Source organism: Nyctibius grandis, chromosome 7 (assembly GCF_013368605.1).
Source record: "Nyctibius grandis isolate bNycGra1 chromosome 7, bNycGra1.pri, whole genome shotgun sequence".
In the NCBI taxonomy this organism is placed as follows: Eukaryota; Metazoa; Chordata; class Aves; order Nyctibiiformes; family Nyctibiidae; genus Nyctibius; species Nyctibius grandis.
This window is the reverse complement of record NC_090664.1, coordinates 20,345,417-20,365,128: the sequence shown is the minus strand read 5'-3', so window position 1 is coordinate 20,365,128 and position 19,712 is coordinate 20,345,417. Positions and strand designations below refer to the sequence as shown.

Genomic DNA, 19,712 nt, shown 5'->3' with positions numbered 1-19,712 from the left:
GCATTTAGCTGCTCCCAAATATTGCTTTTAGACTACTAGCAAATGTAGCAATTCTGGGAAATAGTTTAACACAGACTGAAAACAAAACAACAGCAAAAATGTGTTGTTTCTGACTGCATATGGTTAAACTATACAGTTACTGAGTAACTAGGATCTTACACAGTTTGCAGCAACTCATATCAAATAAAGCAAATGGATAATAATTACATGTCAGATTAATATTGTTGCCAATGACCTAAACTACATACCAAAAAAACCCCATTAGTTTACCAACAGTTAAACAACATAAAGGGATACTATCAAATCATTATGTGGTTTTATTTAAAATACGTAAAGGTTTTAAAAAAGTGTAAGTGTTTCACACTCCTCCCCCGCCCCCATTTTACTGCAGACAAATTTAACATTATTCCACAGTACAGAATAATTAAAATACAACTGCTTACAGAACCAGGAACAGAAACTGAAGGGTCAGCATTAGGGTGACATTTCCATGTGTTACGCTGTTCCTGTCAAGCCACCCTTTTAACTATTCTTATGAACAGATACAGGTTAAAGCTGTCTAAGGTCTAGGAAATTCCACGCACTGTGTCCCAGCGAAACTACAGGAATGAAAACGATAACTAAGTTTTAAGGGTTAAAGTTGTAGGTCAAATACAGTGCAGTAAGTCATTCTGTTTCCACTTCAGGTCCTCTGTTGTGCTTGGCATGAAGAGAACTGTAGTTAAAAACTCTTTTTTTTTTCAGCTCTGGAACTGCATGACTCTCCTCTGTCCTCTGCATTTCAGTAGATTGAAGTGGTGAGCCAACAGGACTAAATACTGTTGGACAAACTGAAAGGTGAATGTTTACATAGTTTGTGTGCTCACAGCTGAATTCTAAATGCTTATCAACAGTAAAAGGCAATACTGTTTCCCTTACACTTTTATTTAATCATATAAATCATGTTTTTTTAAAATGTGGTTGGAGGAGGAAGAATTAGGAAATCTTGCTATTTTATGTGCTCTCTGTGGATTAACCAGGAGCAGTTCTGCTAAGGAGAAAAGCTCAAGCTATTGAATTGTCTCACAACAGGCAATAATGCAGTAAGCACTATAAAGATGGAGTAACAGCATCCTCCTAGACAAACTGGCTGCCCGGGGCTTGGATGGGTGGACTCTTCGATGGGTTAAAAACTGGCTGGATGGCCGAGCCCAGAGAGTGGTGGTGAATGGGGCAAAGTCCAACTGGCAGCCGGTCACTAGTGGTGTTCCCCAGGGATCAGTTCTGGGGCCGGTGCTGTTCAATATCTTTATAGATGATCTAGACGTAGGGATTGAGTGCACCCTCAGCAAATTTGCAGATGACACAAAGCTGGGTGGGAGTGTCGATCTGCTGGAGGGTAGGAAGGCCCTACAGAGGGATCTGGACAGGTTAGATAGATGGGCCGAGACCAACGGCATGAGGTTCAACAAGAACAAGTGCCGGGTCTTACACTTCGGCCACAACAACCCCATGCAGCGCTACAGGCTGGGGGAAGAGTGGTTAGAAAGTGGCCCGGCGGAAAGAGACCTGGGGGTGCTGATCGACAGCCAGCTAAACATGAGCCAGCAGTGTGCCCAGGTGGCCAAGAAGGCCAATGGCATCCTGGCCTCTATTAGGAATAGTGTAGCCAGCCGGTCTAGGGAAGTGATCATCCGTCTGTACTCACAGAATCACAGAATCACAGAATGTTAGGGATTGGAAGGGACCTCGAAAGATCATCTAGTCCAATCCCCCTGCCGGAGCAGGATTACCTAGACCATATCACACAGGAACGCGTCCAGGCGGGTTTTGAATGTCTCCAGAGAAGGAGACTCCACAACCTCTCTGGGCAGCCTGTTCCAGTGTTCAGTCACCCTCACCGTAAAGAAGTTTTTCCTCAAATTTAAGTGGAACCTCCTGTGCTCCAGCTTGCACCCATTGCCCCTTGTCCTGTCAAGGGATGTCACTGAGAAGAGCCTGGCTCCATCCTCTTGACACTTGCCCTTTACATATTTATAAACATTAATGAGGTCACCCCTCAGTCTCCTCTTCTCTAAGCCAAAGAGACCCAGCTCCCTCAGCCTCTCCTCATAAGGGAGATGTTCCACTCCCTTAATCACCTTCGTGGCTCTGCGCTGGACTCTCTCTAGCAGTTCCCTGTCCTTCTTGAACTGAGGGGCCCAGAACTGGACACAATACTCCAGATGCGGCCTCACCAGGGCAGAGGAGAGGGGGAGGAGAACCTCTCTCGACCTGCTGACCACACCCCTTCTAATACACCCCAGGATGCCATTGGCCTTCTTGGCCACAAGGGCACACTGCTGGCTCATGGTCCTCCTGTTGTCCACTAGGACCCCCAGGTCGCTTTCCCCTACGCTGCTCTCCAACAGGTCTGCCCCCAACTTGTACTGGTACATGGGGTTGTTCTTGCCCAGATGCAGGACTCTACACTTGCCCTTGTTATATTTCATTAAATTTCTCCCCGCCCAACTCTCCAGCCTGTCCAGGTCCCTCTGAATGGCTGCGCAGCCTTCCGGTGTGTCAGCCATTCCTCCCAGTTTTGTGTCATCAGCGAACTTGCTGACAGTGCACTCTAATCCCTCATCCAAGTCATTAATGAATATATTGAATAGAACTGGTCCCAGAACCGATCCTTGAGGGACTCCGCTAGACACAGACCTCCAACTGGACTCTGTCCCACTGACCACCACTCTCTGGCTTCTTTCCTTCAGCCAGTTCACAATCCACCTCACTACCCGATCATCCAGACCACACTTCCTCAGTTTAGCTGCGAGGATGCTGTGGGAGACCGTGTCAAACGCTCTACTGAAATCGAGATAGACCACATCCACAGCTTTACCATCATCTATCCACCGGGTAACATCCTCATAAAAGGCTATCAAGTTGGTTGAGCAAGACTTCCCGTTGGTGAAGCCATGCTGAGTGCCCCTAATGATCCCCCTGTCCTTGATGTGCCTAGAGACAGCACCAAGAACAAGTTGCTCCATCACCTTTCCGGGGATGGAGGTGAGGCTGACCGGTCTATAGTTACCCGGGTCCTCCTTCTTGCCCTTTTTGAAGACTGGAGTGACATTCGCTTTCCTCCAGTCCTCGGGCACCTCTCCCGTTGCCCACGACTTAGCAAAGATGATGGAGAGTGGCCTAGCAATGACTTCCGCCAGCTCCCTCAGCACCCGCGGGTGCATCCCATCAGGGCCCATGGATTTATGGACGTCCAGGTTATGTTACTCGGCACTGGTGAGGCTACACCTTGAGTACTGTGTCCAGTTCTGGGCCCCGCACTTCAAGAAAGATGGTGAGGTGTTGGAGCGAGTCCAGAGGAGGGTGACCAAGCTGGTGAAGGGTCTGGAGGGTATGACCTATGAGGGTGAGGGAGCTGGGATTGTTTAGCCTGGAGAAGAGGAGGCTCAGAGGTGACCTTATTGCAGTCTACAACTACCTGAAGGGAGGTTGTAGTGGAGTGGGAGTTGGCCTCTTCTCCTGGGCAACTAGTGATAGGACAAGAGGACATAGCCTCAAGCTTCGTCAGGGGAGGTTCAGGTTGGACATTAGGAAGAATTTCTTCTCAGAAAGGGTCATTAGACATTGGAACGGGCTGCCCAGGGAGGTGGTAGAGTCACCATCTCTGGATGTGTTTAAGAAAAGACTGGACATGGCACTTAGTAGTGCCATGGTCTAGTTGACATGGTGGTGTCAGGGCAATGGTTGGACTCGATGATCCCTGAGGTCTCTTCCAACCTGATTGATTCTGTAATTTTCAGGTATTTGTTTAAAGTGCAGAGGGAGTACTTCTGCTAGAACATTCTCCTCTTAAGAGACTTGTCAAAACATAAAGATGCCCTCCACTACACGAGAACTTTCTGCAACGAACCAGTGACTTCAAATGGCTCCACATCATCAGATAATATCGTCAAACATAAATCCCATCCTTGCCCAACTGAACACCATTACTTTAAAAAGGAAAAAAAAGTAACCCAGACTACTAGCATCATCTAGATGTGGGTCAATAGAAGCTCAGCTTTCATTCCTAGTGAACTTGGATCCAGCCATTAGGGGATCAACAAACAATTCACCTTCAAAGGTCTGCACTACAAGACAAGGCCAGTTGTCCCTGCCTGCAAAGTTTCCCCCATCTGGGGTTTTGTTTTTTACTCCTTTAAAATTGCTTAAGTGTTTAACGGGCCTACAAAGGAGTCTTCTTCAACACAGAGTAGTCTGCATGAATGTGTCCTAAGATTTCGGTTCAGGTACTTAGGATGTTAATATTTCTTCTCATGTGTCTAGTGTAAGATCTGTAGATCTCCCTTGCTGAAGAAAAAACAAAATAAAATGTGTAATTCTAAGACTTCAGTGGCCCAATCCATTTAAGTAAGTCAGGTTTCTCTGGACTTTTTTTTTTCAAACAACAGGACTGAAAAAGTCTGTCTAAGGCAACACTGAATCGCAAGCACAACTGCTTGGCATTAAGATTCAGAATAAGTTGCATTTTCTTGGCAATAAGTGGCACCTCCAATGCTTGTAGCTGGTGGTGACTGTCCCCACAATGAAGGCTGCTGTGCAGGCACAATGTACTCCCAGTTCTACTCTGTGCTGCGCCTTCCAGTTTGTACTTGCTTCTTTGGTGTGCTGTGGTGCTGGGCTCAGTGCCGACACATGTGCCATCCACATTTAGCATAGTACAGAATCAGGACTCAGAAGGAGTCAGGGGGTTATTAAGGTCTGGTGCTCATCATTCCCACTGTCCCAAGCACAGAAGTTCATGCTAGGTTTTTTGACTAAATGAAAAATACACACTTTGAACAAGAGGCTCCATTTAAAGAGCAAAAGGAGAGAAAAAGAAGCCTATGAACATTTAAAACCAAAACAAACTCTGTAGAAAGCTTCAAAGTCCTCACTGCATTCCAGAAACATTTCCAAACACCACCTGCAACTCCTTAACTTTAAAAGTTCTCTAGAAAAAGCAATCGAAATTTAAAAAATGAAATGAAATTAATTTTTATTCCCTAGGACTTATGACAGCCTGAAAATTGAAGATCTTTCTTACTCTGTGTATTTAACATTTAATATTTAACATTTAACAGGATGAGCCAGATATTAGCATTAAAGTAACCACAAGCAAACAGAGCAGCTATTAGGAATGCGGTAACAGCTCACATACAGCCATGGATATTAGAACCAGTTTTACTGAGAAAAAGAATGTTGGCTCTAATTCTGAAGTTATCCCTCACTCTTTTTCAAAGAGTGCCACAGGGATTTTTAACTTACATCTGGACAGTTTTCTGTTAACTGTTTTTGAACACCATGTGTGAGAACACAACAGAATTGTAGACATTAGAGATGGAAAAGACCTATTAGATCATGTAGCCATCCTCCTGCCAGTTAAAGATTTTTCCCTAAAGAATCGTTCCTAGCACTTCGCCCAGTACAGTTTAAAGCATGTCGAGATACTTGGCTTCAGCCATCTCCTTTGGAAAATTATTCCACAGTGTACAAAGAATGTTGTTAAGAAGTTTTTCCTGGTAGACACAGCATGCATTTTTCTTTCCTTAATAATTTCCAGCATATTATTCCTGGTTATATCCCATTGGGCCAGCCTGAATAAGTCATCTTTACACCTTTGAATAAATGGAGACAGATATGTTTCCCCACACATTGGTCACTAGTTGGCCAGACTACACACAGTTTCATAGCCAAAATATACACTACACTTTAATAAAATCAGTCATTCCACCCTTTTAGTCATTGTAGGAACAATTGTCTCCACCCTAGTGAACATTTTTAGATGATACTCTCAACAAATCTGTTTATTCTTCCTTGCCTTCTGCTACCTTTTGCATTCTCCATAAAATAATAGATTCACAGAACAAAAATACCCTCAGACAGTCCAATCACTGCATTAGCTGGCCAAAAAGCCAAAACCAAACAAAACCTCTATACTACTGAATACAGAAGATTCCTTATATCATGTCTTCTGTTTATTTAAAAAGTACATAATCTCTCAAATTAGAGATGTTGAATCAACCAACCAACTCCTCCACTCCCATAAATTCATAAAATTACATTTCTCTAAAAATGCACAAAGCTAAAGAAACAAAGCAGATACAGCCTAGGAAAGCCAGTTAAAAAGTAGCTCTATGAAGGCTCTCAAACAAAAGACAGGTCTATTAACCAGTTTTATTCTGGCAAATATATTGATAATGCTTTCTTATTGCAACAGAACTCACAAGCTAAGAGATGCAACGTTTGAACAACTCATTCTGAATTGTTTACTCTAGTCTTAAAACATCTTTCAAATCATCTTTGCAAGCATTAGTGTGCACAGACATAGTCTTAACTCTTCTGCAAGGCCCTCTCCTCTGCTTCCCTTGGAAAAGACACTGCACTAAACCTTCAGTGTTCAAGAGAAACACATTCACCAATTACTGTTTGGCCTATTTATTCTCTGCTATCAGTCCGATCATGCCACTGAAATACATTCACTTCTCCAGTTTTGAGAAGGTGTCTTTTTTTTTTTTTAAAGCTAGAACCATGAAAAATATTGCTTTTTGAAAGGAAATCAAAGAAAAGATATTCACAGTATTCCTAAACATTCTTCTGTGCTCCATGTAAAGTACAGATTTGGCCATACAGGCAATAAGTCTGCAATTTACTCTTCAAGGACTCACATTTTACTCCATTACCAGAGAGCTGAAGTCTCAATTTGTCAGTGTTACTACTAATATTCTTTCCATCACTTAATGGTTAGCTGGAGCTTATAGAAGTAGCACTGTAAGATGAAACACTTTTAAATGACAACTGGAATAGAAACTCCAACCCTTTCTAACCAGCTCCAGCCCACAGTTCCTACAAAAAATTTTAGCACGACTACAGTTCTCTACATGACAGCTCTTATTAACAATTAGCAGTCTGACTTTTTTATTGACTACTATCTTGGCTAAAGTAGACAGTGAGGCAAAAGATCTACCTAAGTTTCATTATTGGATTTAAAGAACCATACTTACAAAAGAATTGAAAACAGTTTATCTGTAACTCCAAAACCAGAAAAACAAATCAATCTGTCACATCTTTTTGTGAAGTTCCAGCAGAATGCAGTACAAGATACTTTGAGCAGATGAGGAGCCGATGGAATTTCAAGAGTCAGTGGAAGGGAAAAAAAGTTGAAAAGGTAATATCTGAACACTAACAATGCTTACAATGAAGAAAGCATCACATCAGAAATAAAAAAAAAAAATCACCCTCTGTACTTCAGACAATGCATATTTTGTATACTGAATTAAAAAGAGAGAAATGTTACAGCAGCGTCAGTGAAAGTACTAGTAAAGTTTGCTCCGGACTGCAAGCTGAGAATCTGTATCACACTTTCAGTGAAATCAGTGGGAGGACAAACTCAGCATAATTCTTAAAGGCTAAATTTAGATCTCTTACTCAGCCAGTAGTGTCTTCAGTGCCAACAGAAGTCAGTTTTAAATATGCTTCTGTGATAATAAGTGCTTTAAAAGTCTTCTATACACACTAAGACGCAGAATCTAATCTTCACAAAAAGACAAATTCACTCCTCTAAAATTAAAAAAAATATTAAATAAACACAGATTTTGAAGATGTTTCCTCATTTGTCATACAGTCACAAAGCTCACAAACCAGGGCAGCACTGGGAACTGTGACACAACTTTCTCATGTGGACCTGCAAGAGATCCCAATCCCAGGGTAAAGTGATTGCAACCTCTAAACAGCATTAGCAGCATAATCTGCATGCAACTACTGGGATGAGAAGTCTTTTCCAAAGTCAGTTAATACAAAATAACACTATAGTAACTTGGTGCATCAGCATCTACTTAATAGGTCCTGACTGTAAGCTGCAAGTAAATGCTGTAGGCCAATCATATGAAGAAGACGGCACTACTACATTGGCACACAGGCCCATCTGAAAAAGGTCAAGGGAAAGACTCTTTCAGGAGTAAGGCTGCAAACAAGCCACTAAAATCTGGCACTAATGCTAGGTCTTAAGAGAGTTCATCTGCAATGTCAAGGCAGGATTAAAATAATCACTATTTCTTCATAAGGTTTATAGACCAAGCAATTTTCAAAATATTATTTAGTTCGTGAAATAACTTGTTCATAGTGCAGATGAACATTAACATCCATCAGGCAACACTCAAATATCTAAAAACACGAGTGGAATTGTCTGCTAATAACAGCTAGTAAACAGACAGGTCTAAAGATGACAGTTCAGGCATGCTGCTTTCTCTTCCTCCTCACTGCATCCCACAAATGCCCTCCCTCACACTCCTGCCAAGTCTATTGCTATCAGCAACAGAATAATGCCTGCCAATTTCTAGAGAGCTGGGCATACTTGTCCATTTAGTGTTTTGTCCAAAGGCTAACAATGCAGCCAGGACATACAGAAATGCCCCAAAGACTTGATGTGTTAAGTCGTGAAAGATGGAAAGAGCTTTTTCTAACATGCTTAACTTCTCCACATTTCTAGCAACAGCCCACTTTAAACATGATTTGTACAGAGTGCTCCTTGGCATTCACAAACATATTACGTACTAGAAAGCTAAGTATCAATTCTTTCCCCCCTCCTTCAGAATATCACTCCATCTGTAACTGACACTAAACATCAAATAATTTATATTCAGATAAATCACTAACACCAAAAAAGCCATTTGTATTCAGACTAGTCAACTGTATGTTATCATATTAACCTGTCCCTGTATTACCATTTTCTCGAGGAGCAAAAGCCCCAAAACAGCTAGGGTTGTTTTGGAATCAAACTTTTCTTTCTTTCTTTCTTTGTAGTTATAGCATAGTCAGCCTTAAAGCAAAAACTTTATGGTAAAACCAAATTACAGATGTTTCCAAAAGGCATATAATTTCCTCAGGTAAACAACGTATTTGGGGGAAAGGGATTGAAGAGAACCACATAAAACATGTCAGAATTGCCCAATCGATAAGTAGAAGGCCATGCTGTGTTTAGAAAAGGATCAGATAGATATATAATCCATCCACAACATACTTTTTTCTGCGGTTTTTATTCCCAGGCTGACAAGTTATCTAACTCCATAAAACAAGGCTATGTTTTGGCTAGGAAACAAGAATCTTGTCTCCCCCATTATATTCTTCAGTATCGCCTACCTGGGTCTTCCTACTTTCTGTTCACATTAGAATTTGGATGAAAATTCTGGCATCTAGTGTGTAGCCAAATCCTGCCTTAGTTTTCAGTTTAAAAAGATGGTTAGTTTTTGCTCTCACCCACACTCATCTCATGATCTGAGGTTGAGGCTATGCTCTTTCTAGCTTGTGCATCATACCATTGACAAACTCTGTAAGGCCAAATTCTCTTCTACCCTTTGCATTTTTATCCTCTTTCAGGTATAACTCTCTGAATGACCTCATTAAAGACAGGAAAATAAAGAATTCTCATGGCGTCACTTACATTAATTTTTAGAGTGGATTGTAAAAAATGGGTTTTCCTCACCTTCCAATCCTAGGGGTTTTAAAGAATTCAACGATAGTAACAATCAGCTATGGTTTTGTTTTCAAAACCTTAATTTTATGCTTCTGCTCTCCTCTGTCCACAAAATGAAAGGTTTCCCTGCTCGATATTATTTCTTACAAGAGATTAAATACTCACAAGATCAATAGTTATCAACTTCAAGAATAGACAAATATGACCACATTCTTCAACTGTTATAAAATCAGAGGAAAGCTCTGTTTTTTCTTCACTATGAAATCCTTCCTTCCCCCCTTCCTTCTCTCCTTTATAATTAATGAAAAAGTAGCAGAACTGCTTAACGGTAACCAGTCTTTCCTTAACAGAGAGATGGATGGAGACTGAAGAAATGTGATTACCTGCATAAAAATATACATTTCTGAAAGAAATTAAATTAAAAGGACCCCTGTACCATATCATGTGAAAGCTCAGTTTCTCGAGGTCTAATACAAGAGCATATTCCTATAGTCTAAAAATATTCCTAAAATAACATATATTGCTTTAATGTAATGGAACAAAAAAATATAATACTGTACATATAACAAAGAAAAGCAACATGTACCAACAAGGGTACAAATTGGTGGCTGAGATTGCAAACAAAGAGATGTGTCCAATATGAAGTAAAACGTTAATGAAGACTTACCTCCAGAAACTGGGGCATCCATGAAAACAGCTCCCATTTTTTCAACCGCTTTGGCTAATTCTTTTGAAACTGCAGGGTCTATAGTACTGGAATCTATTAGCAATGAGCCTTTCTTCACTTTCCTAAAACAAAGATTTAATTATTAAGTATTTGTTGCACAACACATCTGTAACTATTACCATGGCACTGGCTTTCCTCAGCATGATAAATGTACAGACACTTTTTGGTACGCTAATAAACACGAAGTTTTAAACTCTATTGAGCAAGATCTGCTCAGTATGTATATTCCTGAGTATGTATACCAGACAATTTTGAATGACTCAAAACACAATAAAACTTGAACACAAAAAAAGGATCTTCTTCCTTAACACTATTATAAAAAAATTACTCAAAAAGAGTGCACTAGGAAAATCTGCCACCATGCAAGCTTGAGCAGTATATCATATACAGATCATCTAAGACGCGTTCTAAGCAACTGAACTAAATGTTGATACAGCCTAAAATTTCATATATAATGAAGCAATTTTCTTTATATATATATATATACAGTATCTTAAGCTCTTATCAGAATAGCCTGATTGCATTTTTAATCATTGCTACAACTTATTCTACATAAAGATCATAACTAAGACCACAAAAGCCCACTGCAGATTTAAAGCGAAGCATGGAGAAAAATGTTACGTTTTCCCACTGATAGCTGGTAAATTTAGGCAGAAGAGTTGTATCCCAAACTGTAGAACACAAAAAGTTGTATATGTGTTTAAAGAAATGCAATTAAAGTGCTTTTTTTAATGCCCTCAACAATAAAAATTTACTATATTTTTATCTTTCTTTCCATTCAATTGCACTGCAACTGAAAAACACCACAAAATCAAATAACATAATTTTTCAGTCATAAAAAGGTGAGTAATTTAAAGCAACACAACAGACGAAGAGCTTTGCTGCACCTTGCAGCTGTGGGCGGTACAGTGAATTTCACTGAATCAAATTATCTAGATAGCTGGAAATAGTCTCTCAATATATACATACAGTTGCGGACCCCACTGTAGCTCCAGACTCAAACAGCGCCACATACACAGAACTTGTCTTTTTTCACAGAAGGGATGAGCTGCTGCAGTTAGTTTGCAAACAAAAAGCAGTGTGGCAGATACAGTATTACACCATCTCCCCTTACGTTCAGAACAAGGAGCAGTGGCACAGGCAACTTGGTAACACAGCCAGATGACTAAGTTAACCCTTAAAACACTCCAGAGCATCAATGTTTTCTCTCATAAAGCCTGATCAAAGTCAAACCAGTCACCAAGGCACAGGTCACTCAGAGCAACGATTAACCATTACTGTCAAATTACATCTCCTTCTTCTGAACATGGAGGCTGAGAAATTGCAGCAGCAGAGGACTGCTTTTCACATCCTCTGTTCCCCGCAGTACTTTCCACACCTAGGTACCCAAAAGATTAACTCGCTGTATTATAACAGTAAGTACTGCCAATCAGTGTTCAAAGCACTGCCATCCTGGATACAATTCTTCCACCGCTGTTTGCCCAGCTTTGTGGGACTGATCTAATTACCCTTCCTCCCTGAAGGGTCTAAGCTACAGATACTTAGATCTGCTCAGTCCGACTTTGTGGGGAATTAAACTATGGACAGTAAGGGAAGGAAGCAACTATTATTTTCTGTATTGGAAGGAGAATAGAAAGCCCCTCTCCTCTATTAACTTTCTAATCACTGCACCTTAATATTGCCCACAATCAACAACTAAAAAAGCTATCATCAGTTTTAGACACCTACTGTACTTTTGTCTGCTGTATGTTTCTTCCTTTACATTATTAACCTGGACAGCAGTAAGATCCTACATGATCATCTAAGGTATTCAGTAGCCTTAGTCAGCCTGCTAGGAGCAGTGCACATGTGGCCAGAAGAGCCTTTTAAATACTATTTCTTTCTTAATTTGGCAAGTCCAAAAACTCTGAGTATTACAGTTCTGCAAATTATGAATTTCAAGCTCAGTGAAAATCTCTCTGCAGAGGTTAAAAAACAGTTTCAGACTAAACAGACTCTTTAGATATTTTGTTGTGTAATAAACAGATAAGAGTAGAAATCAATAAAGCCTTGTCAGCTATTCTATGTTAATGTACTTTAATATTATGAGACACACTGGCATCTCTTCAGAACATTGCAGTTACAGGATTTCAAGCTAAAGAATAAAGTATTTGAGTAAATAATTGTTGCCAGCAAATATTCTAGTTATACTTATCTGTAGTACGTTATATTACAGTAACAGAAATACGCAACTGAGAAGGTAGATAATAGTCAGTTAAGTTGTCTCAAATTCACATACATTATTATTCTACTGAAAATAAAATTAAGACTTTAGCCAAAAGCCATTTAAAAGCAAGCAGAGCTTAAGAGAACTCATGTAATTAGAAATATCAATAGTGACAAAACAGAGGAGAACATCAAGTGCCCTGAAGGAATAACAAGAGTTACAGCAACAGTGATCATTTGACAAACTGTGTAACACAGCCTTGAGGAGGAGTGGGAATTCTCCAGACTACAGGAAATTCTTACTTTAGAATTCCATTTGCTCCTGTGTAAACTTCTATTGCATTGGGACTAGAAGGCAGCATGGTAATAATTCTGTCTGCTTTTTCTGCTACATCTGCTGGGGAATCTGTTACCTTTTAAAGAAAAAAAAAAATTATATAAGCTTACATTTCCTGAAAAAGAAATGTCAAACATGTTTGCTGAGTTTGTTTTTAGTATTTGCAGGTCACTGGTCACAACTAAGCTAGGTAAAAAATTGGAACATAAGATAAACTCTGCCCTCCTAATGGAAATGACAATTAATTGGATCCAGCAACAGAAAAATGAAAAAAAAAATAAAAGGATGTCATGTCACAGAAGTTCCTCCAGAATATCCATCAATGGGGATGCTTGCATCCCATCTACTCATTCATGAATCTTCAATTCATTATAAACCATGCATCCATATAAAATATTGCTCTACAATGTTTCTAAGGAGGGACAACACTAAGGATGACAAATATCTCACTTTTTTCCTTGGCTTATATACATCATTGGAAGAGAGGAAGAGTGAGGAAAAAGAAAAAAAAAGCCTTAATGCACCTTTGAGCCTCCCCTTAAAAAAAACAGATAAACTAACTGATGATTCTCACAATATTATGGCTGACATTTTCAAAATAAGAAAATTATTAGCTCAAGCATACTTCACCAAAAATGTCTGAATAAGTTTCAAAACATATTGTTAGCTATTTCTTGTTAAATAAACATATCTAACTTACTTTCCCCAGCTCATTCGCAGAGGCAGGTAGTATGGTATTTAAGATACATACACAGTAAATGAAATACTGACAGCTAAAGTACGGAGTTTTGCCAATGAACTCAAAGAACCCAGTTTTACCCAGAAGGCATTTGCCACTAATATTTTTGTCCAATACTAGTTTTAAATAATTCTTTTTTTTTTTTTAAAAAAAAGCATTGTTAATACATTCACAACTCAGGGAAAACAGCAACAAAAACCTACAGCTTATTCGTTTATCTTCAGCCCATGAGGATCAAATCTGATTTCACTCATCCAGGTAGTTTTACTGAAAGGAATTAGGTTCCAAGCAGGAAGCAAGATGAGCAGAAAGTAGATTTTGTTTGTGGATAGGGCTTGTAGTATTTATTTTCCAGTTATTGTTGCCAAACGATGAAAAGGAACTTTAACATTACAATGATCTATTCTGCTAGATATATTATATGCCTGGGGTTTTTAAACTTCAAGAAATGTCTTAAACAAAATTTTATATGCAGCTATTAGTCAGTGTGAATAAATAAGAATTTCCATATAACACGGCTTTAGGGTTAAAGAAATTGCAGTTTAACAGCTACTCAAAAATTGGTTTCTTTCCACAATGTAGACAAATCAACAAATTGCTGACCTTGTTTCACCATTCCTTACCTATTTTTAATTACAGATATTTGTTATCATTTTTGTTAGTTTTGATACTAAAGGCACTTATGTAAATATACTGTCTTTCTATATACAATGCTTTTATAACATCTCAGCATCAAAGAAAGCAAGGTATATACACATTTGTAAGAAATGCTGAATAATATCTTAAAGGATTTCTGGGATACAGCATGGTAAACTTCTTGATTTCTGTTTTGCTTATTGTAAAATAAGTAAAAGATGAGAAGACTATATATCCACTCAGCAAGGTGCTCTCAAAAAACAAAAAGTAAAGAAACTGGCACAGATGAGACTTAGAAACATGCAGTTTTTGTTTTGAAATAAGAAGTTAATACTACACAAAACATCTGGTACAATGCACAGTTATAAAAGGAAACATACTCTACTCCAAAGAACAAAGGTTAGGAGGAATAAATGAGGCAATTATAAGCACAAAAGCTTCTATACCTGATTAGTTAATTTTATGACTTGCTTCCCTGGAGACCAGAGAGCCTAGCTCTTTATATAGGGGTATGACACCTTTGTCTTTAGTTCTGAGTATCTCTGGTTCAGTCCCAAGGTGTATTATCAGAGGAGGAGAGAGGAAGTAAGTGGCAAAAAAAGTAGGAATTAAAGAGGGCATTGTCATTCTTGGCTTTTTGGTACTGTAACAAATATGATCAATAATGCCAGAGGAAACCTACCTACCTGGTTCAACAAGCAGCATATGAAACTTCTTTTTTATTTGAGACTTCCTGCCTCAGAAATAAAGTTGAATGATTTGAAAGCTATTAAGAAACTTTACGCATCTGAAATCATTAAGAATATGTGTGTAACTTTAGAAAACATACCAAATACAAATCGCTGATTAATAACACAGATCATACTGGCTCAGAGTAGTAGCCCAGCAAGCTCCGTATGTGTTCTGATACTTGCCAGTTCAAGCAAACTTTTGCAGTATGCAACTGGAGAGGGGAGACACTTCTTCATACTGGTCATTTGTTATGCCCTTCAATATGCACATCTGCTTATATTTGTTCCACAATGCTGCTCTATTTTTTCTTTATATTTACAATAAGTCAATTAATAATTTTGCTTGCCTGAAATGCCATTCTCATTGAATATGATGAAGAAAACTATTTTTATGCTGCTTTATGATCAGATGACTTAAGTAACACTCTCAAACTTCCAAATTTGAGATTCAAAGATATGTAAACTCAAGCAAAGTAGCTGTGTGACGTATATGCACTCTGCTGTGTGAGAAAGAAAGTGATAACTATGAGGAAAGGGAAAGAGACAGCAGAGTGTGGAGGCAGCCTACTTGCTCACAGCACTGTTCAGTATTCTCCCTTGTTTGTAGCCTCGCAACTTTCTCCAGGATTCACCCCAAGTGGTTCCATATGCTCCTGCTCAGCCAGTTTTCCCCTCACTATTCACCATCAGCAGGCTGGTGGCTTCCTCCTGACATATACTACCTCCCAGCTCTTTACTTCAGCAGCTAAAGAAAGTGGAGTCACAGAATATGCAGACTTATGGTCAAACATCCCTCATTCTCCATATACCTTAGTAGTAGCACTGACTTTAAACAATGGACAACATTTACTGTCTCTTGGGGGGCATCTTTTCACCTCTGTAACACTCCTGATGGTTTTAGACTAGCAGCCAGACCAAAGAGAAAGCAGCCCTTGGAGCCCAATGTTCCTTCTACAGTAGTTTCTACAAGGCCTCCTGGACCCACAAGTTTCCAAGTCCTGAAAAAAATGTTGGGGTAGGATTTATACCTATAGATCAAGCAAAGGAACTTATGTTCACATATTTTCTTTAAGTGTATTTTATTTGTGTTTAAGCCTACCCATGTATTCTCTTAGTGATTTACAATCTTAAAACACAGTTTTGGCTTTATTTGTAAAAATATTACTCTTCACCTTTAATATCACATGTTATGTCTTGCAGTGGATGCCAAGGATTCTATTACTATGGCAATGAGCTATCCAAATGGGCAGCCGCAGCAAAGAGATCCCAGTGCAGAACACAAATTAAAAATACAACCAATTGTTCAAAACAGACTTCCTTTCCATTTGCTCAGCCTCTTACTCAAGACAGGTCTGGCTCATGCCTGAGGGTCTCAGCTGCTTTAACAAAATCCAAACAGTAGCTAGGAAAACAAGCTGAAAAGCTTACTTTCCCACTTAAGGCCAATATTCTGTAATTATTCCGGGGGAGCTGCAATTAATTATCAACAGGTACACTTTATCATTTTATCTTTCAGGAATCTTGATGTTACCTCATTATTTAAAATAGCTGCAATTAGCTCCAACAGTTTAGACTTTCAAATTGTACAATTCCCCTACCTAGATTTACCTCCTTGCCACTGCTGGAAAATTTCCTCCTATCCTCTATACTGTCACATCACAGTATTATGTTTGCATTGGTTTCTCCTTACTTGAGTATATTCTTTTGTTTCAATGTTTTATGCACCTATCCATCCAACCACAACTATCTAAACTACTGTAGCTTTTAAGTATGTTAAAAACATTCAAATATGTTTCAGACACTTAGAAAAGATAGTCCCAACCATATGAGAGACTGAATGGGTTTCTGGGTATATTAACAGATCAACAAAAGCAACAGCACTGACTGGATCAGGGCCAAGATTTCGCAGGGTACATGGCAGGAAAGTAAAGCTCCTTAATATGATCAATTTCCTTCCCTCCTTTTTCCTTTTCATTCCTTCCTCTTCTCTCACCATAACCTTCCTCACCTCCAAGAGAATAAGCACTTAAATAATTAGATTTTTCCCCTGCCCCTGAGGACTGCACCTTGAAGCAGCAGGAAAGCTCATATGTCCCTATAACCCTTACAGCTATGCCAGCAGGAATTTTTAACTAGGGTCATCTAACCTGAAAAGGTCAAAGTAGGAACCAGATGAAAAGCAGCCCACTGGCCGTCCAGACCTGGGGGAGGAGGAAGCAGGAGAAAGGAGGTGAAAGAACAGGCCATCAACCTACTCTCATAAAAAAGGGGGGGGGGGGGGAAAGAAGAGACGTCCAACAAGGTAGCAATTCTGGCTAATGGCATGAAAACGACTTAGGGTAGAATCATGACTTTGCTCCAAGCGAAACCTCCCAGATTCAGATTGTGTCCACTAAGTGGGTTTAGTTCCAATTGTGATATTAACCAAGAAAAAAACAAGTAATTTAAAAAATATTGCATGCAAGAACCATTCAATACACACAGTTATTGTTGGAGTAAAGAAAGTTTATTACAATACCTGAGCACCCAAGTCTTGAAATTCTTTGCAAGCTTCTGGGAAAACATCATATGCAATCACTGGATATCCATGTTTTACCAGGTTCTTTGCCATTGGATTTCCCATGTTACCCAGCCCAATGAATCCTACTGGGGTTTTGGAAGCCATTGCCCTAGAACACACTGATTTCAAAACAATAAATATCAACATATTGGTATTTTAGAGTAATGTGTAACAATGACATAACAAAAGCTAGCATGTAATCTGTTTGCACAATTTAGACAACTTAAATAGTCAAACTTAAGGGCAGAAACATGACTCCTATTCCACATAATTTAAACCATAGATTATAGCTCACACTGGGCCACAAATACCATCCCTGAATGATTTTTTTACATAGCAAAGAAAATTATTTTAATTAGAAAAATGTGTTTCAAAAAGTATAGTAACAATCAAACTTGAGCAACATTGCTGAAAGCTGAGGTCTTGAGTTTCAGTCTGAGAGGAACTCAAACATAGACTTAAAATATGCAGGATTGTCTCTGTTTTGTTATGTGCCTAAATACTAAACTGGAAATGCAAAATCAAATTTTATATATATTTTACAGACTCCTTATTCGCAACCTTGGTTGCAGCCCTGGGATGTAGCACCTGTTCTCTAGAAATAGATTGAGGCTGCCACTTTATTTCATGCAGCCCCTCACAGATAACAACTGGACTTTTCTGATCCTGCACCCAGATATAAACCACCAACCTAGAAGTAAAAGTCTTAATAATAAATCATTGCCAATTCTTTGAGCCCTGTAATCACTTGCACTATAGTTTAAAAGCAAATACTGAAAACTAGACAAACTAGAGCATAAATACAAAACGATGTAGTCTTTACAGGAATAACAACTGTATTCTATTTGCTATACTACCAAGACAGAACTACAAAGCATAATCTACAATCTACAGAAAACACTACAGTTTCAGTCAGTTACTTTTTACAAGCAGTTAGTAAATATCAAATGCTGGATTGTAAGTAAAATCACAGGCGTATCAAATGCTGGAGAGTAAGTAGCATTGCAGGCATCCATCTACTGCAATCACTGTCTCACCATCACTCTAAACACTCCTAATTCAAGGGCAGCACAATTTGGCAGTGCCAAGATGTCTTTGCTGATTGCAGAAAATAATTTCTCCTTTACAGCAAACGAAAAAGTTATGCAGAATAAACATGTTGTATGTGGCAACTAAGCAGCCAGAAACAAGGCTAACTAACTACAGAACTACTGTATCTCTGAAGTGCACATACAGCAAATGTGCCTAAGCTGGATCTAGACTTAAGAGGTCTCAATGCTTAGCAAAGAATCCTCTCTAGGCCAGTAACACTTGATTAATCATGTTAAAGTCTTTCTGACTTTAAGCTCCTTCTTAGCCATCAATGGTCATGCTCCTTCATCTGTAGCACTATTTTGGAAGTGCCACATTTAATAAATCAGGTTCGTTGAGAGAACTTTGGTCTGAGACAGTTTCCACAGATGACTGCAGCAATTACATAGCTAGAGAAGTAGCCCAATTTAAAAGAAAACTGCACTGGGAAAACGCTTAGTGCAAACTGAGATAAGTCAGGAAAAGAGCACATTGCTTTTTTAAGAAGTGTGAGATGTCAAATCTAGGAAACAAATTAACAAAGAGCCTAAAATACCATCATCAGCCATAGTATTCATCTTGGAGTCTTTTCTTCTCTTAGTTTCTATGAGTCAGTCTTCCCCAGTACATCACTTAACGCTAATCTAAAATTGATCCTTTTGCTAGCCTGAAGCTTCGAGCTTCCTGTGGAGGTTCAAGTCCGGGTTTTCAGCACCCTTCTTTCTCTGCCCCTTAATACCAGGGGATCTTATTTACCTTGACTTCAGTAAAGCTTTCAAAACTGCCTCCTCTAGTATCCTAGTAGCCAAACAAAGAAAGTATGCACTGGACTGGACTGCAAGATTGCCTGATGGAAGAAATATTGTCTGGACTGTTGGGCTTAAACAACAGTGATCAGTGGTTCAAAGACTAGCAACAGTCAGTTATGCACAATGTTCCTCATGGGTCAATACTGGAGCTGCTGCTGCTTAAAAATTCCATCAAAGACTGTGATGATGGGACATAAGCACCCTCAGCAAGATCACGTATGACACCAAATTGGGCAGTATGGCTGAAAAACTGCAAGGCAGGGCTACCATTCAGAAAGACTGGAGAAATGGGCCTCAAGAAGTTCAACAAAGGCAAACACGATGTCCTGTACTTGGGGCAGGAGACGTCATTGTAGGCTGAGGACTGGCTAGATAGGTTGCAGGTCTGCAGAAAAGGACCTGTGGAT

General features: G+C 39.3%; 1 protein-coding gene across 1 annotated transcript in view; it reads right to left on the bottom strand.

Annotated features, from left to right (window-relative positions):
• The window catches only part of HIBADH (3-hydroxyisobutyrate dehydrogenase), a 91,705-nt gene that overhangs the window by 65,590 nt on the left and 6,403 nt on the right, over positions 1-19,712 (bottom strand). The window contains exons 2-4 of the mRNA XM_068405453.1: positions 17,384-17,544; positions 12,726-12,835; positions 10,158-10,279 (exon numbers count right to left, since the gene is read on the bottom strand). Coding sequence (XP_068261554.1) covers positions 10,158-10,279; positions 12,726-12,835; positions 17,384-17,544 — 393 coding nt within the window. The remainder of the gene's footprint in view (positions 1-10,157; positions 10,280-12,725; positions 12,836-17,383; positions 17,545-19,712) is intronic.